General features: G+C 37.0%; 1 protein-coding gene across 1 annotated transcript in view; it reads left to right on the top strand.

Moving 5' to 3' along the window:
• Positions 1-27964, top strand: part of LOC140135859 (membrane-bound transcription factor site-1 protease-like) — a 169715-nt gene that overhangs the window by 63607 nt on the left and 78144 nt on the right. The window contains exons 20-21 of the mRNA XM_072157507.1: positions 2158-2373; positions 26051-26173. Coding sequence (XP_072013608.1) covers positions 2158-2373; positions 26051-26173 — 339 coding nt within the window. The remainder of the gene's footprint in view (positions 1-2157; positions 2374-26050; positions 26174-27964) is intronic.

Raw genomic sequence — 27964 nt, 5'->3', positions numbered from 1 at the left:
CTGCAATAGCTGCCATATGTTATATTTGTAGATGGGTATAATGTAGAATGTATACGTAATTGCCAAATGCCTATAGGGCAGCTTTTGCCATTGGCAAAACATAATGGCCAAAACCAGTGAGTTTTCAAAGGAGTAACCCCCGAACACCTGATTTATTGATAAAATAAAAAACGCATACTGCATCAGATTTGAAACTCAAATGGGACATGAGAAAAATCTTTTTGGCCTAATAGAAATATATTAACAATCAATCAAGTGAATCAACCATCTGGTTTTACATCCATAACAGTCACCTGATGTAAAAATGTGTACTAAAGTTGTGATATTAAAACGCAAAGCACCTCTATGAATGGGATTATGTTACGAATGTACTAATTTTGAACTCTCTGAGGCTGTAGTTATATATAGCCCCGTAATGGGTCATAAATTTTGATGACCACGCTAAATGACCAAGTTGTGTATCATTATGATAATGACAACCGAAATCATCAACTTTGATGACCACTGTGATGCATGAGTGACCATAATTTGTGCATCATTATGTCCATGACGGATGTGGCTTGACTATGATGTGTTTTCCTAATGATAACTGTAGTCATCAATTTTGATGACCGCAGTGAATGACCATAATTTGTGTATAATCATGTCCATGATGGGATGTGGTGTGACTTTATTGATGTATTGCAATAACAGGCACGTCCACACACACAATTTATCTTAAGGAAATTTAGGGGATTTCACGGTATCTTCAATCTTCAATCTTCAAAGGTGCTATCCCTATGCAGCAACAGCTATACTGGGACTTGGTGCAGAAGTGAAGTCACAGGCAAGGGTGCAGAAACAAGGGTGAAGATAAGGTGAAGACTGTAACAAAAATGACGAAACCAAGACTGGTGATGAACTGAGGGTGCACTATATACAAGGATTGGTGAACTACAGCAGCTTGGCACCAACAGGAAGCCTCATCTGCTGGATGGCCGGCAGGCTGACTTCCTGGAATGCTGGTAGTGAAGGAGCCAATACTGCAGGAGTTGGTAGATGGTTCCAGAGTCTCACGGTGCGTGGATAGAAGGAGAACTTATAGCTGTCTATTGTTGCTTCTGGTAGCTTGAACTTAAGTTGGTGGTCATGTCTGCTGAAGTATGTAGCTGGTTGTATGATGGTGGGGAACTGGATGTTTACTAGGCCATAGTGTATCTTGTAAAACATGGACAGTTGAGCAGCTAAACGCCTGTTGTGCAGTGAGTCCCAGCCCAGGGTGTTGATTAGTGCTGATACGGATGTTGTTCTGCGGTAGTCCCGGAAAACGAATCGTGCCGCTGCCCGTTGAACTCGTTCAAGGCGGTCCACAGTGGTGATGGTATGCGGATTCCAAGCTTCCGATGCGTATTCAATTTGAGGGCGGACTAGGGCTTGGTATGCTCTGGCCTTGACCTCTTGAGAACATGGTGATAGGGTGCGACGTATCAGACCGAGGGTGCGGTTAGCCTTCTGCGTGATTTTGTTGCAGTGTGCATCCCATCGAAGTTTACTGGATATTGTAACTCCAAGGTACTCATGTTGATCGACTCTAGCAAGAGGCTGACCCAGGATGGTATAATCAAAGAGGCTGGTTTTATGCTTGTTAGTTATTGGGAGGATGGCACATTTACCCACATTGAAGTGCATAAGCCATTTTGAGGACCAATTTGCAAGCTCATTGAGGTCTTTCTGGAGTACTTGATGATCGTCAGGACTCACAATATCTCTGTATACGATGCTGTCATCAGCAAATAAGCGCATACTAGAACTGATTTCCTCCTGGATGTCATTAATGTAGAGTAAAAACAAGGTTGGTCCAAGCACAGAGCCCTGGGGTACTCCTGATGATCCTTGCTGAGAAGTAGGCCTGTGACAAATACCTGGAAACCATAGGTTGCATGGCGAAAATGGTTGCTCGCAAAAACATATTTAAGCTCTGTGGATATGCCTCTGCGGTTCTAGATGTTAACCATATTCTGGGTATTGCTCCTGTGGTTGGTTACTGTACTTCTGGTTGCTGTTTGGCCACTATAACCAGCAAACTTTACAAATGACATGGAATAATAGTACAGCCCTTCTTTTTGGCATTTGTCAATATAATCACCTTTATTTATGTTTCATTTCTTATTGTTGCAGGTCAATTTACATCAGGGACCAGTATTATAAAATTTCCGCAGGATGGAGTCATCATCCGCCAATCGCTGAAGGACCAGGGTTACGAGGTTGTCAAAGGTCAAACGCAAAGCATGGAGGATATTCCTGTGCTAGGATTGCATCAACATAACGAAGGATCGGGAAGGATCGTACTCTTTGGGGATTCAAACTGTATAGATAGCAGCCATATGCAATCTGGTAGGTTTATATTAGTTTTGTTTGTTTGTTTGTTTGTTTGTTTGTTTGTTTGCTTGCTTGCTTGCTTGCTTGCTTGTTTAAACAGTCCACAAAGACACACTTGGGTTCTGACTAGGGTGAGGACAAACAAAGTACTCAACCCAGGCTAAAGAGCCTACATAGAAAGAAAGGAAGACACCAAATTTATCATCAAGAGAAAGACAAAGGTCACTCCCAGCAAATCGTGAACAATTTTATTGTCAGCCTTTTTTGGTAAAGGAAATTCATAATGGGCTATTCAGTTAAAATCCATACACCCCTATGGAAAACACAACCTTAATCTCCCACACAAGGGATGTGGAAGATTAAGATTGTGATTCCCATGTTTGACAATCCCAGAGTTCAGCTATCCTATCCAAATTCTACCCATTATGCGTATTTAAAAAACCCTGTTCTGGGCAGGCACGACCAATTCAGAATTAGCATTTTGGAGATTTTTTTTTAAATTTTGTTAAAACCATGTAAAATTAGCCATTTTGGGACCAAAATGTAAGTTAATTTTGGCAGAACTTGTGGCTCATGCCAATGACTGTCTTATTTTCGAGACTTCAGAGAAAATGTTGAAAGTTCACTATTGTGATTCCCATGTATAACTTTTGAATTTCCTACAACTTTACACATGAAAATGGAAGAAATTCATCGTCTCTTTTTTAATTTGTTGGTTTGAGAAGGTGCGAGTGTCAATTCATGCTCTTTAATGACATTAAAAATTTAAAATATACATTTATGATGGTTAAGCCTCATTGAATATTTGTGGATACTCAGGTGGTATAGAAGACCTGATGCTCCATAGATTCAGTAGACTGTGACCAATAAACCCTTAAAAGCAGCTGATCAGAAATCTTTGGAAATTAGTTCAGTATCATGTCGCGTGCGGTGAACGGAAAACACTACAACCACCAATCACACACTGACAACAGCATGTTTGATGAGTGTGTGGTGTGGAGTAATTGTTCACACCAATCAAGTATTGAGTGTGGTGTCCACTGCATGGTCAAATAGGTGTGCCGATTACCAGAAATATTCATACACCCCTATTGAAGATATATTTGCCTTCAAGGAACATGAACTTCAAACGGGGTTACCTGAATGGGTGACTCCAGGGATGTAAATCTTCTGGAAATTCCAGAAATGTGCCCTCCCCCAAAAAAATAAAGACTACCCCTTTAAAATAACAATACAAACCTAAGCTGTGATACACACATCGAAATAAGCCGTATTGCATCGCAATTTACATGCCATAATTTACCTGTTGCCTTTAGAATTTAATATTCGATGATGAAACAAGCAGATCTATAGCAATGATAGCAATCTCTGCTGCATTTGTATTATTTTTCTATATAAGGGTTGTTTTACAATCAGGGTACATTTGGGCTGAGCACCATATTGTGCCCTGTTTCAAATATTAGATTAACTTATGATTAAAAGTTGCCATGCCTAATTATTGGCCCCTATTAGTTCCACCTACAGCCACAAAGAAACTGTTTGAAATGCTTAGCAAATGATGAAAATATACATTTCTGTATGATTTTGGGACAAAATAGCCATCTCATTTGACCTTTGTGAACTTTGCAAATGATAGATCACTGCCAGCAATAACATAAAAACATATTTTGACTGTTCAGAAGTAATGTTTGAAACATGATTGTTCAAAATTGAGAACCATGTAAGATTGCGACTGTTTCATTCATTGTACCATTTCTTCAAATTTATGTGGAAAATTCCGTCAAAAAATGTCCTCTCCGAATACAAGCTCGTAATCCATTAGTTAAAATTGACCCAAGACTAAACTTATATTTTCTTGAAAAACACTAATATATATCCTACAAACTCATAATAAACACTTAGTCCACTTACACTTAGTTTCCATGTATCACATGTTTGAAAGTTGGAAGTCAGGTTTCCGTCAAAATGTGTCCTCTCCGAAAAATTGGGTATACAGAAACATGTACATATATCAAAAACATGTTTTTGGCATAACTTGAAACTCTGAACACTTGACGCCTAAATATTTTACAGATTTTCTATTTGACCCATCTACAACACAAAAATAAATTGAGGAAAAACTAGACACTTCATTTTTCACCCCAGTGAGACAATCTGTCTACCCTGATTGTAAAACAACCCATAACAAACAACAAATTTCAGCCAACATCTGGGTCAAGTTAGTCGGTCAGATGTAACAATATTCATAGCACATCCATCCATCATTGTGAAGGAAAAAAACAGGTCCACCCTTACTGAATGACTTTTGGTAATCTTCTTGATTGCACTACTATGGACGTGGTCTGTAAATTATATAATTCAGATGCCGCACCTCAAATGATTCTGTATACATACCTCAAAACAATTAAGGTACCAGTTACTTTTGACCCCTGTATATCCTAAACAAAGACAGATAGGTCGTAATTAGAATCAACAGCCAATAGCTACATTTTTATCCGGATTTAAGGTGGGACAGGTGTAATTAGATTGGCCAAAATCATTATTTCATCAAAAATTAGTTTTTGTCATTTTAGACACATTAATGTATGTATGTAGTTTTCATAACGTAAAAAAAAAATCCGGAAAAATGCAAATTGCTTAAAAAGCGTGCTAATTACACCAAGAATCTATTATTTTCTTTGTTTACGAACCTGTTGCCTTGTGTTTTTCACACATTTCATTTTTTCACCAAAAGTCGACATTTGAAAAAATGTAGCTCCTAAAGTATACCCCTATAGACCTGAAAGTTGGCAGTTATGTTCGTTACACCAATATCTAGTGCAAGAACCTACTTTGATATGTGACTGCAGCTAAGGCTAGCCGTACACTAGGTATGCTTAGGAGAACCCTGTCACCTTGTAGTGAAAAAAAAAGCATATCTCTCCTTGGTTCGCCCTCAACTAGAGTATGGTAGTGAGGCATGGAATCCTTACACTAAAACAGACATAAATTGCATTGAATATGTCCAGCATCAAGCTGCCCGTTTTGTGCACTGTGACTACCGCAGAACTACCAAAGTCACACCGCTTGTTCAAGCCCTGGAATGGGATACTCTTCACCATAGATGTATGTTAAAGCAGGCTGCAATGTTCTTCAAAATCCAGTTTAACCTGGTCTACGTTCAAAGTCGCACCCAACATGGTTTTAAATACCAGCAGCCATCCTCCACCGTTGATGTCTATGGGTATTCATATTACCCGAGAGCAGTCCGCATTTGGAACAAGCTACCCATCTCAACAGTGAGTGTACCATCAGTTGAGATGTTCAAGACGGCAGCTCTTCCGGCCATCAGGGAGATGCGAACGCCACCAACCCTAAAAAGCCTCTAAGCAACATGTTTCACCAGCACTCGCACAACTTTGTATATACACCTTCTTTGGCACATCTTTTGAGTTCATCATTTGAATTGATCGTCCTTGCACCCTGAATTTCCACCGCACCCACCGGGATGAAAAGGTCATCGGCATCACCACTCCTAGTTTAGCCAGAATGCCTGCTTTAAGGAAGAAATCACTGAAGACTGAATATTGAATATATACATGCGTCTTATGTAAGAAGCCCTCAATATTGAATATATATGAGTCTTATATCCACAATATTGAATATATATGAGGCTTATATAAGAAATCCACAATATTGAATATATTCATCAGTCTTGTGTGTTTCCTGTGCTTCACAAATACAAGACAGTTAAATAAATAGGCATATGTATACATAGCCTCAATTTTGAAAACGGAACAAATATTTCAAGGAGTTGAAACAGCGTATTTCATTATTTATTTTTAACTTGACAAACACTACAAAGCCCTTGGAAACAAATACACTATTTTGATATATAATATTGTCAATATTGTCTTTTTTTGGTTTTTTAAATATCACGTCTATCTATATCATTTTGTAACCTCTAAAATAACAATTACAGCCAAGAAAATCATAGCATATCTATCGATATACGTCTAGACTTTCTCTCAAAGCTTGCGCTTTTACTAAAGGACAAGTTGGAGGCTATCATTCTAAAATTACCAAACTAACTGTTTGGCTTTCTCAGTCTCTACCTTGCATATACCCCTCCATCACAGAAGCCTTTAGGTTTTTAATAGGTGATGATACAGGTCCTCGTTTTGTTTGTACTGATAATAGGTAATGCGGTTGCCTAAATGTATTACCTTACTATAGCCGTGTTCAGATGGGCTTAGAGGTAAGTTCGTGTTAAGCTAACACAAAGCTACCTCTGAGGTAGCTTGGTGTTAGCGCTTAACACAGAAGATTTACCACAGAGAAATCTCTGTGGTAGCGCGCTAACACGAAGCGATGATTTCATGTTAGCGCCTGTGTGATCAAGATCCCGTGGTAAGCTAGACCTTATGGATGCAACACTAACAATATCCGCAGTATTTTAAATTTCTTTAGCAATAAAATTCACAATAAATTATCTCCATTTCTCACCAAGAATGAGCATGATGAGAGAAGCACCACAAAAACAAACAAAAATACAGTAAACTGGTCAAAAGAAGAAATGGAAGTGAAGTGCTGATACAAAGAAATTGAGTGGAGAAAACAACAGCTAAAAAAAACACGTGTAGGACATAATCGCCCTGAACCTAAGAGACATTGGCTTCCACAGTGTACAGCAAATGGCCATAAACGTCCAGGAAATTCCTGTTTTTACCACGAAGCAAAGACCGAGCCGTACAGCTAACACGGAGTGCTTAGAGTTAAAGACTGTGAGGAAGGACCGTGTGGACAAGTATCTGTGTTAAGTTATGACCTTGCACTACCTCCGTATTACGGTAACACTGAGGTAAGCTCCCGTGTGATCATGCCTTATGGATATCCTATCTAGGGTGTATGTAGAAAGGTTTTGGGAATAATGAGTGTGAATTACTATAGCCTGAGTTTACCTAGATTAATGTTCTATGTGCTAGCCATAGGCTTCAACATAAAAAGTCGCAAGTTTTGAGATGTATCCTAAAAATATAAAGAGCTATCTTAAGAATAACTGAACCAATACTAGGCTTGTTTGTACTTGTTTTAATGCATTTTTCATACTGATAATAAGTGATATCAAATATGGTCATGAAAATTTACAATTTTTAAATTTTTTGAATTAAATAAAATTTAAACTTGTCGTCTGCAGTCGACACCCGTGTAGAGAGAGTTAAAATAATGTGGAAAAGGTTCCCCAATTTGTGTTTGCAGGGCATTTGATAGGTTTTACTATCTCAACAATTGTAGGTGAATAAACTGCTCAGATACATTTTTGGTGTAGTAGTTATTGTATTTTGGAGGTTTGACACAGCTATGCCTGCTGGAGTCTTGCCATTACATTTAAAATCCATACACCCCCTGTGGAAGACATGAGTTTCCCATACAGGGGGTGTAGATTTCAAATGGAGTCGCCCATACAGACACGTCCATTTGCTATTCATACTCAATATGATCGGGAGCATGCGACGACGATGCACAGCCGTTATGGACAATAACGGTGGCCACACAAGAATTGATGAACAAAAAGAACTAAAGAAAACTGAAACAAAAGAACTGAAATATAAAATAAAAGTTGTCAAAAGTACAGAGAAGAAAAAAAAATGAAATAAAAACTTACTGCTTTAAATAAAAGCTTGACTGAAGAAACTGAGCTGTCTCTTTGTTGCGCTTGTTGGAATCTTTTTTCACTTTGTACAGTTTGTCACTTTTAAACTGGGACTTTTGTTCAATCAAATACTTGTAACTTTACTTCTTGAGATCACATTGGATTCAATGGGGTGTCTTTTTTACCCAAATATGGTTTAGTTTTAAAATTGAGATTTTTTTTTCCAAGTGTAAGGTTACTTTTTTGGCACAGTATACTATTGGGTTTTACTAGGATACCAACTCAGCAGCCAGGAGCTCAAAACTACCAGCTTGCGACTTAACGCTCATTTCATGGGAGCTGCTTAGCACGTCACAATATTATTGTTATTTGATATAGCAATTGCACTGAAACACTACAGCTACAATAGAGGGGAAACATAAACAATGTAGCTGATATTAAATTGAAAATATTTATGAGCTCCATTTTTAGCTTTGAATCTTTAAGCAAGATACCACAGGTTGTTCAATCTTATACATACAAGGTATACAATGTACTTAGCAGCCTCATTTTGTTGGCCCCATTGCAAGCCTCCCAAAACATGGCGCACATTGAAATGCTGTACGGCAGTGCATAGACTATTGATATACAAGGCACTGAGAGCATTTCTGTAAGTTCTGCCTATTATCAAAGCACTTTACAGAATTTTATAGGTGAGTGGATTGGTGGCATTGCACTGTTTGTTTTGAATTGCATCAAGTAAATTTATGATAAAATGGGATTCCAGATTTAAGTTCATGTTCAGGTTGATTTTGAAAAGATGAAATTTTAGATAGCATTGTTCTTCATTTGAGAGGCGTTATCAAAATATGCAAAGTCATCGTAAACTAACTGTAAACGTGATCCTAACATACTGTATACTGCAACTATGCTAATCTGTTTGTACTAGTAGCATGTTACGGTCGTTACCTGTTATGTTCTTTGCAATGACAATAAAATGTTACATACTAACATTTTATTTGAATGAACACAGCTGTATGTGATCCAACCACGATCATATTTCAAGATACAGCTTGAATGCATGACCTCTGGAGCATGACGACTGATGAGTGAGTTGGATTCACTTTCGTGTTACGCACATGAGGGCGTTCATCACAGTGTACGCAGACATTGGTCATGCTGTTGGCAGCTATTTTTGCTATAAATGATCTTTTGTTTTGCACCTGGTTTTTGCAGCACCTGCTTTTGCTCAACTGTTTTATGTTCAGGTCGGAGGTAGGAAGACCTGTAGGGAAAGTTCCATTTTTCACCACCCCAGTAGTTACTGGGGCACATGAAAGTTCATGCCTTCATCCCAGCATGGTCTAACCAACAACAGGGTGTTGGGGAAAAGTGCCCCCCTGACAAAAAATGAAATAGAAAAGTGCCCCCTAAACAAAAAATGAAAGAGAAATTGGGAAGGCAAAGGAAAAGGTGCAAGAAGCCTGTTTCCCACCAAAGTTCACCCGATCATGGGCCAAAATACGGGTAAAAATAGTGTAAAATACCAAATTTGTGTGCGCTACACACACACATGCATTGTCATTAGAACAAAAATATGCAATGTTGGCACTTTTCTCAAAAACTGCTCCTTTTGCAGAAATCTGCCATGCTAGTTGGATTCCTTGCATCGTTTCCTTTCTGAAAATGTATACTTTTATGTACTTATCATCATTACTTTTAAAGATACAATACAAAATAATGTCTAATAATTCCCACTTTGAGTGATCCTGCCCTCCCCCTTTAGCTCAGCAGAAAACCTAATGTTTTCTGGGGTTGTCCTTTCAAAGCTTCATGTGCACATTACCAGTCAGAACTGGGCATAAGGATTATAATCCTTGCACATTGGTGGGTATTCCATCATTTCCATATCATTAGAGGCATTCAGAAATTGGATATCCATCCAGCCCTTTCAGTAGATATTTCAAAGTTGTGACAAAAATACTTCATATGTGACCAGATCTGATCCAATCAGGTTAAAGTCTGCAATAATAAAATTGAGATATAGGCAAAAAGTGAGAGAAAAAAACATAAGAGAATGGATATAAAAGGTTCATAACTTTGCAACCAAGTATACAAGAGACCTGTGGATTCAACATCAGTAAGTGTAGTTACTGGGAATAGTAATGGTAGTAACTCAATTTTCAACATGTCAGGCTTTGGCCTGAGTGGATCAGATCGGGTCACATATGTGAAGATCTGTGTGTTAGGGCCTCTCATAACTTGACATTTCCCTTCCTCCATGATGTGGTACAAGAACCCACAGCAGACCTTCCCAAAACATGGTCTGGAATTATTCATGTGAGCAGGTGACCCAGATTTAATGTACATGTAGAATGCCTGTGCTTGATCAGAAATAACTAAGATATTCCTCTAGGGAAGGTATGCTATAGTTAACCCCTGAGCACTACCTGCCTAACATTTTCTCTGATTGGTCAATTACATGATATCTTTATTTAAATCACCAATCAGAATGGAGCTTTGCAAATAATTCACCCCAATTTTTTTGTGTGGTGAAATTATTCTAACAATGTTGCTGATTGGTTCAATTGATAATGAAAACTTCTTTTTGACCAATAGGCAGATAGTTCTTATGGGGTTAAGTCATGGCTGTCACTATGAGCCAAAATAATCTCATGCCCAGTGGCATTGGTCATTGACCTCCATGCAACAATCATAGCATAAAAATTGACCTGCAGTTATGGAGTATGCGCTGTAGTACCCAACACATTCAACGGTTATTATGTGAATGCACAAACATATTGAATGTTTCATATCCTAGTTGTGAATTGAAGTCTGTGCACACTGGCAGAGGGGGAAAGTTGAGGTCTTAGAGGCCCATTTCACACAAAGACATGCACAACCTGTTTGAGTCTCAAAATGCATAATTGTATACCTGTATTGGAGTAACATACATCTAATAGTCCTGGCCCTAGCTAGAACCCGGCCTACACCGGATAGGGTAGAGATTTTGACACTTGATTTGGGTTATTGGACCTTTGAGGTTAACGAATCACAGAGGTGCTTTTTATGTAAAGCGGCTGCGAATTCGAGAAATCCAAGATGGCCAAGGCGTCATTTTGAAAAATTTTTAAATTTTAGTTTTCACTCAATATTCATGTGTAATACATCATTCTATAGGTTTTTGCATACAAGGAATCAATTTCTGACATTATTTTTATGATTGAAGGTCAGTATAACATGTTTACATTCAAAATGGCCGCCAAATGGTTGCCAAAAGATGGGGTTTTCATTAAAATGTATTTAGAATTCAATATTTTAACTTATTTGATGTTAAAAATAACCATGGGTTGCTGATATTATGGTCAGTTGTCTATGTCATTTCTATCATCTCCTGGATATGTTTAAAATCAAAATGGCTGCCAAAATGGCCGCCAAAATCGCCTTTTTTCATTAAAATGTGTTACAGGAGTATTATGAAGTACCAGATTTACAATGAAATGGTGCCAAACATTGTGTTCTTTTGTATTCAAAGTATCTCTCTGGTAAAGGGGTAACAATATGACATCAGCATCAATTAATATGATCTCATGGGCATGTAAACATTCAAAATGGCCGCCAAAATGGCTGCAAAAACATGATTTTTTCATTAAAATGATATTTAAAACAGCATTTTAATAGATGTTGTGTTAAATATTTTCATTGAACGCTGATATAATGTTAAAGGAGTATTTCTATCCAAATTTCTTCCTGCTCATGTGTTTTTACATTCATGAAAGAAACCTAAACCCAAATTTTCATGCAAATCGGACATTCAGTTGGCGAATTATGGGCTATAACATATATTTCAATGGTCCATAGGATTGTGTGTGATACTTTCTTTGTCGACAGAATGAAATTCAAAATCGAACATTTCGGCCCGTTTCTCTAGATATAAATTATAAATGTATAAGATATATTTGCAAGATTCCTTTTGCACATGATCATTATGCACCTAGTAAGGGAGACCGGGGCAGGTTGGCCCCCTTTTTCCCCACTTATCTGGAGAGCTCAGTTTGTGGATTAGGAGGCTCTCAATTTGATACTTGAGAGCTGTTTACTCTAGGTAAATGCTAACAAATTTATATGGCTCTGTGACTTATACAAAAGTTATAGTAGTTGTAGGAGAGAGCGAAAAGAAAATTAACCAGGCCGGGGCTGGTTGGCCCACCAAACAGGGCAGGTTGGCCCTCTATGCACAACCGTGTGTTATTGCCATATTTATTTCCAATAAAACATTCTAAAGTTACAACTGCGGTAAGATATCACCTATCATAGTTCTAAGATAATCAAAAAATAAAATTCATTTTGCGCCATCATGGGTCATTCTTGAGGAAATAGCTAAAATCAAGGAAATAACGTTAACCAATCATCTTATAAAACCCATAACGAAAAACTGAAAGGCTATGGATAACAATTGTAATTGACTTTTTTGTTCATTATTAACTATTCTGAGTGATGAATTACTTTTTATGTACAAATTCCCAATTATAAAGAAATATGATATTGAAATATTGCTATTTCCAGTCAAAAAGTGCTCAAATAGGACAACAATATAGATTTTTTTGTACTATACTCCGCCTTTGAACAATTTTATCCATGGAACTGACTAGTGTTGGTGTGTAAATTGTATTTTGCTTCATTTGACACAAAATGGGTGAAAATGGAGAAAGTATGCATAACTCTTGCCCATAAACACAATGGGGGCAACCTGCCCCAGCACAAGTGGGCCAACCTGCCCCATAGTCTATTTTTTGTTTTCCATCAAATTCCGAAAAACAGAAACAGGATGGAAAACTTTCAACTATATGGCATTTTAAGCAAGACCCATACCTTCCGCAACTTACAATTTACATAATGTATTATGTGCAACAATAGTGCTTTCTTTCCTTTCTTTTTTTTTTCTCCAAAATGACCATGCAAGTAGTTTTTAAATTGATAATATTATGTCTCAACAACATGTAATTTATCTGATTTTTTAAGGAAATGGTGCCACATGAGTGCTTTCTTCGAGTTCCAAAAATATCTTTGTGGCAGAAGGGTAACGTAAAATATGTCATTCAAAATTATCCCATGGGTAAGTTCAAAGAAATAAAAGTGACTCCCAAAATGGCCACCAAAATATTATTGTTTCATCAAAATCTGTTACAGCGACACTAGGTATCTGGTTTTCAAGGGGATGGTGCCATAAAAGGAGAGTATTTTCCCACATAATCATTATAGCATAGCAGTAATAGGAAAACAGCATGGACTTATGGGTAATTGGGCATGTTTAAAATTCAACTTGGCCACCAAAATAATATTTTGGATGTTGGTGTAACAGTCATTTAAAAGAGTATATTATATTCTTTTAAATGACTGTTACACCAACTTTCAAGATACCAGTTTTTTACAGGAGATGTCATTTTTTCAGCTTCATGGCATATGGTTAAAATTCTGTCGTAAAATGATTCTGCCGGCATGCTCATACCAACGGGACCCCTTATATACTAGGTGCATAATGATCATGTGCAAGAGGAATCTTGCAAATATATTCCCTTTCAGAGAAACCGCCAACATGTTCGATTTTGAATTTTATTCTGTCGCCAACGAAAGTATAACACACAATCCTATGGACCATTGATATAGAGGATATGTTATAGTCCATAATTCGCCAACGGAATGTCCGATTTGCATGAAATTTAGGATTTAAGATTCTTTTATGAATGTAAAAACACATGAGCAGGAAGAAATTGGGATAGAAATATCCCTTTAACATTATATCAGCGTTCCATGGAAATATTTAACACAACGTCTATTAAAATGCTGTTTTAAATACCATTTTAATGAACAAAATCATGTTTTGCAGCCATTTTGGCGGCCATTTTGAATGTTTACATGCCCATATGAGATAATATTAATTGATGCCGATGTCATATTGTTACCCCTTTACCAGAGGGATACTTTGAATACAAAAAGAGAACACAATGTTTGGCACCATTTCATTGTAAATCTGGTACTTTATAATACTCCTGTAACACATTTTAATGAAAAAGACTATTTTGGCGGCCATTTTGGCAGCCATTTTGATTTTAAACATATCCAGGAGATGATAGAAATGACATAGACGACTTATGCTTTGTTGTCACCATAATATCAGCATCCCATGGTTATTTTTAACATCAAATAAGTTAAAATATTGAATTCTAAATGCATTTTAATGAAAACCCCATCTTTTGGCACACATTCGGCAGCCATTTTGAATGTAAACATGTTATACTGACCTTCAATCATAAAAATAATGTCAGAAATTGATTCCTTGTATGCAAAAACCTATAGAATGATGTATTACACATGAATATTGAGTGAAAACTAAAATTTAAAATTTTCAAAATGGCCTGGCGCCATCTTGAACTCTCGAATTCGCAGCCGCTTTCGCAAAAAGCACCTCCGTGATTCTTTAACCTCAAAGGTCCAATAACCCAAATCAAGTGTCAAAATCTCTACCCTATCCGGTGTAGGCCGGGTTCTAGCTAGGGCCTGGACTATAATGGCAAGGTACAAAATGTGGTTGATTTCCCGTACACGGTTGTAAGCCCAAATTTCCATTTATCCTTCGCTTGGCGTATTTGGAGAAACATACCTCGCGGGGGTAGTGTTGGTTCAGAGCCACTTGTTGACAGACTCCTCATCACTTAAATGTTCATCATAGCTTGCAGCACCTGAGTACTTGTACATGCAGCCTCCTTGATGGGCATCTCAAGTAATGCAGCCGGTGAGACTGCAAGGCAGGGCTATACAGGAGTGATAGTACAGGAGAGATGTGGTTACATAACATTTAATAGCTAGCTTTATGTCAATTCAGTGAAAAAGACGGGGGAATGCTTACACTATTTGCATGTTGCCTATGAACCTGTCTTTAGCCATGCAAAATTACGATGCCTTTAAATATTTATTGTTATCTTTAAGTATTGTTGAAGCAAGCTGTTATAAAATAGTGTACAATTGTGGGTATAACCAGGCCTGAGCTAGGATTTATTAAAATTGACCTTTTGTGAATTTTTCCTTCAAAAATTCTTTTGTGTGGAATGGATATGATTTGGAAGATAGCAGTTAATGTAGTATTACTAACAGCAGTAGATAACACTCAGTGTTATTGCTATCAGATCAGCAGTAGATAGCAGCCAGTTTTATATTGCTAACAGCAGTAGATAGCAGTCAGTATAATACTACTATCAGTAGTAGACAGCAGTCCGCGCTGTCGGCAGTAGATAGCAGCCAATGTTAGGTACATATCAGAATTAATCAGTCAGTAGCATATTGCAGTCTACAAAAATAAAACCAGTTGCAGTAGAGGAATACATCAACATTGGGCTATTCCAGTTGAGCTTTCCCTATATCTTCCACAACTGGAGTGAGTATTTTAAATGGAAGTTACCCAGTTGTTTATTCTATTCAAAACTCATACTCCCTCTGTGGAAGACTTAAGCTAAATCTTCCACAGTGGGAGTATGGATTTTAAATGGAATAGCCCATTTGTTGTTTATTCAAAGCGTTCCAAGTGACCCTCAATGACTGATGATATTAGTGGTTTTCCATCCATTATGCTACCTCATCCATTTTCCTGTGGACAACCCCATCCATTTATTAATTACATGCGAGTGCAAAATAGTTGTATCTACACAGAGAAAGTAAAACATGTTGTATCAACAACATCAAAAGATTGGTACCCAGGCATATCAAAATACAACCTTAAGGGGGTACTACACCCCTGCCCAATTTTGGTGCCTATTTTTGCATTTTCTCAAAAATTATAGCATATTGGTGACAAGTAAGAGATATATATTATAGGGGCAAGGACTACAACTAGTGCACTGGAAATTTTATTTCAGCACAGACAACAGTTGTGGAGTTACAGTCAAAAATGAGGGAAAATCAGTATTTGATCAAGAAATCAATAACTACTTGCCTTGAGTTGCTGAATTTTCAGTGCAGTAGTTGTAGTCCTTGCCCCTATAATATACATACCTTACGTACCACAAATGCACTATAACTTTTGAGAAAAATGCAAAAATAGGCACAAAATTGGTCAGGGGTGTAGTGCCCCCTTAAAGACACCTCAATTGTAGATTAATGTTATAAAGGGTCATAAAATATAGATTTTGTGCATTTCAAGAGATGCCAGTGTTGCATTTGGAAGAGACAGGATTTTCAATACATGAATAAGCATCAAAACGGAGGTACCAAACTACCAATCATGGTGATGCACATGCCTGTAACCTTATATAAAATACTGTAAGCTTACACCACAAATCTGTCTAAGGCCATGGTTTTGAATTAATATGCTGCAAATGGCAATATCGTTTCACAACTTGATGCCACTTTCTTAGTTTTTAACATTAGGTTATTCCAGGTGAAATCTATACACCACCATGGAAGATATGATCTTAATCCCCCACACTGGGTGTGTATATTTCAAATGATGGAGTTACTCATTCAGGTAACTCCATTTGAAAGTCACACTTACTGTGTGAAAGATTAATTAAGGTCATGTCTTCCATGGGGTGTATGTATTGCCTCATATATTCTGTTTATGTAAGGGGTTTGTTAGAGGGTTCGTTAGTCAAAGGCACATCAATCTCTGCTTCAATGCCTTACACCAACACAGAAAAATCAATGGGGCAATAATGTTTTACTTCGTTCCATTTTCTGCGCCCTTTCACAACATGTCATATGTTCTTTTTGTCTTTTAAAAGGAATTGAGCCAACACAGTTGTATCTTTTTGAAATTGGTAGTAGGGAATTCAGATGCCACATTTCAGCACAACAGGACTTCTTGTTCATGTTGTTGACATCAATGACATGTATGTTAAAATATTCATAAACAAATTGTAGTAGCTTTCAACTTACAGCTGTAGGAACTTGCTACTGTAGTTAGTAATAGAACAAGGCTGATATACTGCAGATAGCTATAAATATAACACGGGGTGGTATATTGCAGATAGCTATAAAATACTCAGTTAACTATCTATTGTTAATATCATTAAAATACTTAGTGCTGACTGTTTGCTGCTGATAGCAATATAATACTTAGTGCTATCTATGGCAGATGGCAATAAAACGATTTGTGTTTTCTGCTGCTGATATCAATGTAACAATTTGTGCTATCTACTACTGACACTAAACGCAATCTACTCTGGATAGCAATAAAACACTTAGTGCTATCTACTGCTGATAGCAATAAAACACTTAATGCTATCTACTGCTGATAGCAATAAAACACTTAGTGCTATCTACTTCTGATAGCAATGAATCACTTAATGCTATCTACTGCTGATAGCAATAAAACACTTAGTGCTATCTACTGCTGATAGCAATAAAACACTTAGTGCTATTTACTGCTGATAGCAATAAAACACTTAGTGCTACCTACTGCTGATAGCAGTAAAATACTTAGTGCTATCTACTGCTGATAGCAATAAAACACTTAGTGCTACCTACTTCTGATAGCAGTAAAATACTTAGTGCTATCTACTGCTGATAGCAATAAAACACTTAGTGCTACCTACTGCTGATATCAGTAATATACTTAGTGCTACCTACTGCTGATAGCAGTAAAATACTTAGTGCTATCTACTGCTGATAGCAATAAAACACTTAGTGCTACCTACTTCTGATAGCAGTAAAATACTTAGTGCTATCTACTGCTGATAGCAGTAAAATACTTAGTGCTATCTACTGATGATATCAATATGATCATTAATGCCATGTGTTGCTTATGTAGCATTACAACACTATCTACTGCTGATAGCAATAAAACACCTGTAGCATTCAAATACTTTGTGTGACCTACTGCATTCAAATACTTTGTATGACCTATTGCTGGTAGAATTGAAACACTCAGTGCTATCTACTGCTGGTAGCCATGATACACCCAGTGTTTATAACTGATGATAGCAATAAAGAATTGGCAGTTATGTGGTTGTGCAATATTTGGAAGACTTGACAGGTTGTGTCTAAAATTGGGCTATTCCATTTAAAATCCACACTACCCCTGTGGAAGATTTAGCTAAAGTCTTTTACAGAGGGAGTATAAGTTTCGAATAGAATAGACAATTGGGTAACTTCCATTTGAAATACTCACTCCAGTTGTGGAAGATATAGGTAAAGCCATAATACAGAGGGAGTATGGGTTTCAAACTGATTAACCCTGACCATAATTACATTTGAAAACATACTCCACCTGTGGAAGATATTTCCACAGGGGTAGTGTGGATTTTAAATGGAATGGGCCAATGCACGTAATGATGTTTTATTTTGTCTACAAAAAATGTGTCAAAAAGGATGTGTAAGAAAACAAATGACTATACTGCAGCTTATCAATTTTAATTTTACTTTATTAAAAATAGTTACTCATGTTAAACTAACCAAGTCAAAACAACTATTGAATAAGTCAAAACCTGTCACAATGCCTATAGTCTGAATTTAAACAGCATTGTGCAGCTCAAAGCATATGCATATCTGCTAGCATTCAATGTCTATGCTTTTTAATATACTACCCCTTCAATATATGGTGCCTCATATAACATAGGCAGCAACCAGTGTAATTGGGTGAATCTTATTAGCTGTTTCAGAATTCTTTTAGTATAAAGAGAGAAATAAAAAGCATACTGTACATGTTTTCATAAAGCCTGAAGTATATTTTATGAAAGACGCGTCAACCCTCTGCCTTTTAGATTCATTTTAAGGAAATAAGAACTCAAATATATAAAATAGAGTAAAGCAAAAGTGCAAAAAGGGTTTCAAAGGTGGCATCGTTCTTTTGTAGCATAGCAACGAATCAATCATCAGTAAAGATCTAAATGGATTCAGCGTTAGATACAGAACCCCATAAGTGCAAAAGTACAGAAGGTATTGTTTTTCTTTATGCATATCTCTGACATTGGGCAATTCCAGTTGAAATTCTTACACCTCAATGGAAGACGAGACCTTAATATCTGACACAGAGGGTGTGAATTTCAAATGGGGTTACCTGAGTGGATGACTCTATTCGATATCTACACCCCCTGTGTGGGAGATTCAAGTCTTGTCTTCCATAGGGGGTGTACTGGAAATAGCCCATTTCCTATGCTTTTAATCACCAATATGTCTCAAAATGATAGATAATAAGTCATAAAGTGGTTTCCATTCTATCATAATTATAAATTCAATCATATAATTCTTTTTCTACAAAAGCATACTGTAAGCTTACAGTGCGTAATTGCATGCAGTGCTGCTGATTGGCTGGTCGCATGATCTGCTGTTTGTTGGTAATAGTATCAAGCCCCTCCCAGTTGGCAAATGTTGACAGCACGCAATATACTTCTGGAAAAAAGAATTTCCAATTTTAGTCAAATTTTGCAAGCAGAATCTTGATGAGCAACTGGTACGTAATTTACTACTTTGCAGACTGTAAGCCATATCGACTGCTCAGTGCCAGAAATGGGTTAAGTTTAATAGCTGCCCTGTGAACATTTGGCAATTTACACATAGTATATTGTACTCATCTACACATAGTAGCTACACATGGCAGCTATTGCACTTACCCATTCTTGACACTGTACAGTTGATATGTCATATGATCAATGAAAATCAATCAAATTGATTTTGAGATATGTACAGGCAATAATAAAAGTATTTCATCTTTGTTGCATTTCATTGTTTTTACCAGCATACTGAAAGTTTGCACATCTCATAAAATTTTGATGAGGTGAATGTGTGATAATGTTAAATGAAAAACTGTGGAAGCGATTTTGACTGCCAACAGACTCACTTTGGTTGATCGCATCTTACATATTGTTCTTTAAAATTGCATCGCTTCTACCAAGTTAATTACGATACTTTTTATTTTGTTAAACAGAGTGTTATGATTACAAATATTTCATATTATATGCATCTTACTGGTTGAGTAGGTTTGAAGGAACCGTTAAGTACGATTACTGCCCTTTTTAATTTACCTTTTGCTAGCAGCACTGATGAAATAGAATTATCTCTAGAAGTAATTAGTTGCCAGCTATGAAGTCGCTTTGAAAATGGAAGTGCCCTTTTCTGTGTGTGCGTTATAAATCAAGCGTTGGGTGTATTATATATCAGGTGAACAGACCTCAAACTAATCAAGAGCACAAAGCGTAATGGGCTATTCCATCTAATATCCACACTACCCCTGTGGAAGATTTTGGAAATATCATCCACAGGGGGAGTATGAATTTCAAATGGAGTTAGCACATTAGGCAGCTCCATTTGAATTTCATACACCCTCTGAGAAAGAGTCATCCTGAATCATCCACAGAGGGATGGTGAGTCTCAAATGGAGCTGGCTAATGTGCTAATTCCATTTGGAATTCATACTCCCCTGTGGAAGATATTTCCACAATCTTCTGCAGGGGGAGTGTGGATGTTTAAATGGAATAGCGTAATACCCATGTGATGAGGCAGACAGTTAAAAGGATCACTTAACTGAGTTTGTTGGACATTGAGACTCAGAGTTAATGAGATTCATGCCTCGTGGTGTAATCATTGTTGCAATGTGTTTTATAGTGCTCTGATCAAGATTTAATATGGGTGACCTGAGGTACATTATGTATTAATGCTATTTTATTCTTTAGTAGTGCTTTCCTTTTATATTGAAATTAAAAAGGTAGATGAGCCGGAAAACAAAGAAAGGAAGAGAAATTGATCTATGAATACACTATATTGAGATTGAAAACCATGGCCGGGTGTGGCGGCTACCTGGTTTGATCTGCATCAACATTTTTAGGATGTGCATAATCTTGATCCTGTTGTCATTTCTCTGAGTCTACTGCAACTGCTCCGGATAGGCAGTGGTGTGTTCAGCACTTTGGTCCCCGGAACCCTCCCTCTATCTCCAGCTGCGGATACTGTCATGACATCAAAATGATTTTTGAGTTACAGTTTATAGTATAGTATATTTTAATCACACACAAATTGTAGCCCTTAGATGAAATAACAAGTGGTTTACAATATTTAAAAAACATTATAAAATACAGTATCAATATTAACAAGGAAAAATGTTGATAGAAAATAAAATATTGCACTCATTCAAGACGTCATTCAAAAACATTATAAATACACACCATTAAAAGGCTAAAATTGGCTCAATATTACCAGATTTAAAAAGTCAGAATATGCAAAACAGTTCAGGGCACTTAGTTATTCAATAAATTGATAAAGTATGGAATTGTGCTGTTTTTGAAATGATCGGTCCTTGCATAAAGTTGAGAGATTTGATTTGCATTGTGAAGGACCCTGCCATGACTCTCCAGTCTGGTAGGAGGGATGAGATCTTTTGCCCTTCGGCCAACTTACTACAATGGTCCTCCCTCCTATCAGCTAGAGAGTCTAGCTGGCAAAGATTAAGAGCGTTATCATAACCATCATATGATTTGCCCAGAACTATTTTGCAAGCTCTTTTATGCAGCTGCTCCAAAGTATGATCTTGAGTTGTGGTGAGTGAAGAATGCCAAACTACATCCGTGTATGCAAGTAATGGTTAAAAACATATCCTTTGTAAACTGAACATAATTCCTGGGTATTAAAACCAAACCTTTTTAAGATCCCAAACATATACAACCAACGATTGGTTTTGGACACAATTTCAGCAATGTTTCTATCCCATTTGAGGTTGTCCTGCATCCAAATACCCACAATTTTGCCTCAGAAACAAAGTTGAGAGGAATGTCATTGATTTTAATAACATTATTAGGTGGATTCCTCTTAAAGCAGGCCTGTAGTGCTTGACATTTCAAAGGATTAAGTTTCAGATTATTATTGGCAGACCATTCACTGAATTCATCTAAAACATCTTGAATTTGGCTGGATTTGGGATGGATACAGTTCTCAACAATTGTCAAATCATCAACATATTTCCAACATTTTGTTTTGGGCACACTACTTGATACAGCATCATTGATTATAATCTGAAAGCCTATTGGGCCTAGTTTTGTACCTTGTGGGAGACCACTATTTACAGTTTTGTACTCATTTCAGAAAGAACATGTTTATAACGAACACACTGTTGTCTATTGCTGACAAAGTCAGACAACCATAGCACAATCCTGGGGGCACAATAGACTCACAGACTCCCATATGGATAAATTTCTCCTTTAAAGCAGAGTATGGTCGATCAAGTCCAATGCTTTTGAGAAATATGTGAGTGCCACTGTGTCAACGGCAACATTGCTGGCCTTTGACAATTGAAAGTAGACAACCATTGCTTGCTTCAGTGAAGAGATTGATACGTGTTGGGAATAGACTTCTATATATATAAAAGTATATTTTAAAACTGGTCAACAACACTCACTTTCTCCGTCATCAGAGATGTTATGCTGTTGGTAGACCGACTGATAATTCTCCAGTGTTTTGCCCAAGAGCAAAACACTATTCATCACAAAGGACAAAAAGGACATTGTCAACAACATCTAGAAACACTGTAAAATCGTGAGTCGGCATACAAGATAAACCTGGCCATATAACACCTAGTGATAAGCTGTTGGATTATTAAGGGTAAAACTACAAGACAAGAGGCGAAATGTATGGTCAAGTTTTAACACATTAAGCACATCCATTGAGCTGTTCCATTTAAAATCCACACTACCCCTATGGAAGTTTTTGGAAATATCTCTCACAAGGGAGTATGAATTTCAAACGGAATGAACATATTAGGCTGCTCCATTTGAATTTCATACAACCTGTAAGAAAAACTCAACCGAATCTTTCAGAGGGTGGGTGAATTTCAAATGGAGCTGCCTAAAGTGTTCATTCCATTTGAAATTCATATTCCCTTTGTGGAAGATATTTCCAAAATCTTCCACAGGGGGTAGTGTGGATTTTAAATGGAATAGCCCATTGGGCTATTGCAGTTGAAATCCCTACACCCCCTATGGAAGACATGGCCTTAATCTCCCATGCAGGGGGTGTAGATTTGAAATGGAGCCACCCATTCAGGTAACCCCATTTGAAATTCACACCCCCTGTGCGGAAGATTTCAGTCGCATCTTCCATATCGTCAGCCTGCTACGCTAATTGCCCAGGAAAGTAATTTTTGTAATTTTGAGAACAAAGAACAAAATGTGGTTCAAGTATGCATCAGTTAGGTAATCACCCTAATTATTTAGGATTATTCCCTTTTATTAGTATCATTATCACTTGTTCTTGCACAAAGATTGGTTAATAAATATGTTTAAATGCATGCTTGAACCATATTTTGCACTTTGTTCTCAAAATTACCAAAAAACGACTTAGGCAATTAGCGTAGCAGGCTGACGATATGGGATATGTGGATTTCAACTGGAATAGATAGTTGGGCTATTGCAGTTGAAATCCATACTACTCCTGTGGAAGATCTTGGAAATATATTCCACAGGGGGATGATGAATTTCAAATGGAATGAACCCATTAGGTAGCTCCATTTGAATTTTGTACGCCCTCTGAGAAAGATTGAACCAGAATCTTCCACAGAGGGAGAGTAAATTTCAAACGGAGCTACCTAATGTTGTTTTTAAAATACATATTCCCCCTGTGGAACATATTTCCAAAATCTTCCACAGGGGTAGTGTGGATTTTAAATGGAATAGCCCATTTGTGGTCCCAAGATAATATCACCGCCATCGCTGAGCTACAAGTGGAAAAGAAAACAGTTCATCAATATGGATAACCATATTTCAGCAAGTGCTGGTAAAGTGGGAGAGGCCAGGAGAGGGAAACCAATTTGGCCTGCTTCCGGTGTTTTGTCTTATATTTCAGTGGTTTCTTAATGTGTGAGGGAGGAAGATGGATGAGGAAAAGGTGTGATGTTAAAAATAGATAATAGGGCCCGGGAATAGGGCACCTTAGTTTCTCAGATTCTGTTTTGAAAATGTAAGATGATTGTGGTAAACTTCGTCATAGTTAATTTCATCTTCATCTTTTTGAAGAAAAAAAAGTACATCTTCAATACGAAAGGTCAAAATTTTCAAATGAGGCCAAAAAAATACTGTTGTGTTGCCCTCAAGTGGGAAAAATGGGAAATTTGGGTTGGTTGGTCGGATTTTTTTTTTTTTTAACCTTCATTTTTTTTTAATCCTCTCAAATATTAGATAATGCTAACTTCAATTAGGGGACATTTGTCAATTTTGACTTCTGGATACTTGTTAGACATGTTAGATAATTAATTTAAGACAAGTCTTTCAATAAAATATGTGAAAAACATTGATTTTTTGAACAAATCTGTAAAAATCATCATTCAAAAAAAAAATGAAATTGCGACCCTGATTTTTCAGGATTTAGGGTCAGTCAATTGAGGGCAACACAACAAATTTTTTTGGACCTGATGGACGGCTTTTCCTACATATTATTAGATTTGTAAAGTTTACTTCTAGGACTGTTAGATATCAACAATACCAATTTTTAATAATTTGCCATAAAATTTGTATTATATCCTGAATTTCAAAAAATCAACATTATTTGATATCAGATGGACCTTCCACATATTCAGAATGTGATTTGATGTGTCTGATGTGCTTTTATGTCCCACAAAAATACTAAGCAGACATTGTTATCCAAATCCCTTCATGTCTTCATCATCATCATCAAAATATCATCATCCTCATCATCATTATCACCAATTTCATCAACATCATCACCAGTGTTGTTATGGCAGTCAAAATCATTGTCATTTGTTATCATCTGACTTCATTTTTATGTTCATTCTTCAGTACTGTGGTCTTTATGTTTCTCCCCATTTTCCCTTCCTTGTCATTCTTTCCAACTTTCATTATAATTGCACGATTTCTAAAGTGTGTGTGTATTAATTAATCCTGGAAGATATCATTGAAAACAAAGTTTCATGTCAAACTGTATACTTCAAAACTTGTCATTCTTTCCAACTTTCATTATAATTGCACGATTTCTAAAGTGTGTGTGTATTAATTAATCCTGGAAGATATCATTGAAAACAAAGTTTCATGTCAAACTGTATACTTCAAAACGTTGATGATGAGTTCTCTTTAACAAATCCATATATTGCAGACTTCCGGTCTCTTGTGTTCAATTCAATAGAACATTGGGAGTGAAATTTATGAATTGCCTATAATACAAATAAACCATGATGAGCCTAGTGTATGTACATTATTCTTGTAATATTGTATCTGTGTATAAAATATCATCCTGCAAACTACCATATGTTTTGTTAAGCTTTTGTGAAAGTGAAGGTTATGTGATATATTACTTGCAACTTGATCATATGGCTATTGAAACCTTCAATGAACAAATGAAATAGAGTGAAATCTGACTAAAATTGCAGTCAGCAGTTAGTGTAGAATAAGCATCAATGGTAAAGATGATTAATAGGCACTAGCAGCAGACAAGGATGTACACTGATCAAAAGAAGTATAAAATTTAATGGAAAAATTATCCGATGAATATTCTCATATTGGGATTATTAAAGAGAGCCTGAATGACCTGAATCTCCCATACAGGGGGTGTAGTAGATTGCAAGTGGAGTCATCCATTCAGGTAACTCCATTTGAAATGCGCATGCACTCCTTCTGTGGAAGAGTAATGCCATGTCTTCTATAGGGGGTGTATGGATTTCAACTGGAATACCCTAATTCATTACAAGAGAACAAGAAAAATCCTAGACTCCCCTGTTGCACATGCCTATTTTGTTGGATCAAATTTGCAAACCTTATTGGTCTAAGTACATAATGTGTCTAGCAAGCAGGAAATATGGAATACTAGAATATTTGCTTGCCATTTTCCTTAGCCGTTTTAAAGCATTCTATTTAAAAGGTACCCATGAATATGTGCTTCCAGTTTGACTTGACAAAAATCCCTTGCACCCATTCAACCTGCTAAATATTGCTTACCCCTTCCCTTTAGCCCTGTCAAAAATTACCCCCCCTCTTTGTCCACCCTAGGGGGCAGATCATTATTGCACAGCCCCTAACCTCCTGGCCATGTGAATTTCATGATTAGGTAGACTAGGAACTAATAGAGACTATGTGTTTTTGTGTGTTTTGTTTTCAGATTGTTACTGGCTTCTAGAAGCTCTTCTACAATACACTGCATATAGCAACTTATCACCAATGTTTAGTGAACAAGAATCACTACCTCTTCCACCATACGATGGTCTACCCACAAGACTCGAAGGTAAGAGATGACCATATATACTAAGGTCCGTATGCACAAAACAAGTTAGACCAGGTCTAACATTAGACCTGATCTAAAACTGGAGGTTAGAATTAGGGAGGGATCCTTTTACTCTTTTCTTTTCCTCCTTTACTACTAGGAAAGTCCAGCAGTTGAACTGCAGCCATCTAATATTAAGCTACATGTATTTTCTCTTAACAGAATCTACAATAATATAGGATAAGCTATGTAAACATCAAAAAGTTCCTTCTCCGTAAGACTAATCTCCATGGTTAGACCAGGTTTAAGGTTAGACCTGGTCTAGCTTGTTTTGTGCATACAGACCTAAAGGTTTATGGTTTGTTTGTTTGTTTGTTTGTTTGTTGGTCTGTTTAGATATTGTCAGAAGTTTGGAGTGCACATCAGTAGCGTAGCCGAGTTTTCAGGACAGGGGCTCAAACATGTGAATATATCGACAAAAAGCATGATTTCACCAACGAATGTTCTTGTCAATCATGTCACAGGGTTCCCACGGTCCTTGAAAGTCCTTGAATTTGAAAACACCTTTTCAAGGCCTTGAATGAAAGTTCTGGAAATTTGCACAAGGTCTTTGAAAGTCCTTGAAAAATAAAATTTTACCAAGTATAATTTTTACAAAACTTTGGGAGTGGAGAGGAGCTTTCACTTTTGTTAATATGCAGCTTTTTGTGTTGTGGTAAGTCCTTGAAAATCATGCTTTTGGACCTTAGTCCTTGAAAAGTCCTTGAATTTTAAAGGCTTTGCTTTAAGGTATGGGAACCCTGATGTCATATCAGGGACACAGTCCCTTCAGTGGCATGCTGACCCAAATTTCACTGAATGGCTATTTGGGACAAATGTGCACAGAAACTGTGTGTTTTAAATTGTTTAATTCTTCAGGGCTGATATAATGTCCTTACACTTTCTATTTGGAGCTGGGAATGGCTAGAAACTGGACATTCTTGTGGAGCTTTATTTTATTATAAGTTCCGGTTCTGAAATGAGCCTATTTGAGTAAACCAACAGGATCTTCATAAATCGATGACCTACCCATCTAGACCTGGAATCAATTAACGTTGCATGTTGCAAAATCTATGCATTTGATAAAGGAGTTGTTGCCATTGCACTGTTGGTACAAGACAATGATTCAGAGAAGTCAGACAATTATTTATAGGAATTTTCTCCTGCAGAAATTGATTGTACAACATCTTGGGGTTAACAAAAACTCTGCACATTCAGCTGGAAAATCTGCCCTGGGTAATTGAAAATTGTCAGTGTTTAAAAAATGATGATGATGAAATCAATTGTTGTTCATAAAAAAACCTGATGGAATATAAAAACTCTACAGGTAGTCTTGTTCAAGACTCTCGCTTATAAAACAGCCAGTTGAAAATCCTGTCTGACAGTGCATATGCCTACTGTATACATGCCATACGACCGCTGTCAATTTACAAATCGCGGCGACCTGTTTATTTCTTAGTCACATGTACTCATTCTCTGATCATGCAAGAAAGACGAACTGCCCTACCCAAGATTTCTTGTTCCGGTTATCTTGCTACATGATAGGATGACGACTCATAAATATTCTTATCATACCACTAAGCCAGGGACTGTCTTTTGGAATGTGCAGGAGAGCATTAAATAGCTGTTCTGGAGCCTTCAAGGAGAGCTGTTTAGAGCATTAACAATAGAATGTAGGGAGAGAATGGTCAACTAAGGAGAGCTAAAATCACTCTCCTATATCAGATATCAGGCTTTGAATTTTAAGGTGAGCGAGTGCAACGCTCGCGGATG

This window comes from Amphiura filiformis, chromosome 16 (genome assembly GCF_039555335.1).
Source record: "Amphiura filiformis chromosome 16, Afil_fr2py, whole genome shotgun sequence".
NCBI lineage: Eukaryota > Metazoa > Echinodermata > Ophiuroidea > Amphilepidida > Amphiuridae > Amphiura > Amphiura filiformis.
The sequence above is the reverse complement of the archived record's forward strand: the minus strand, read 5'-3'. Positions and strand labels throughout refer to the sequence as shown.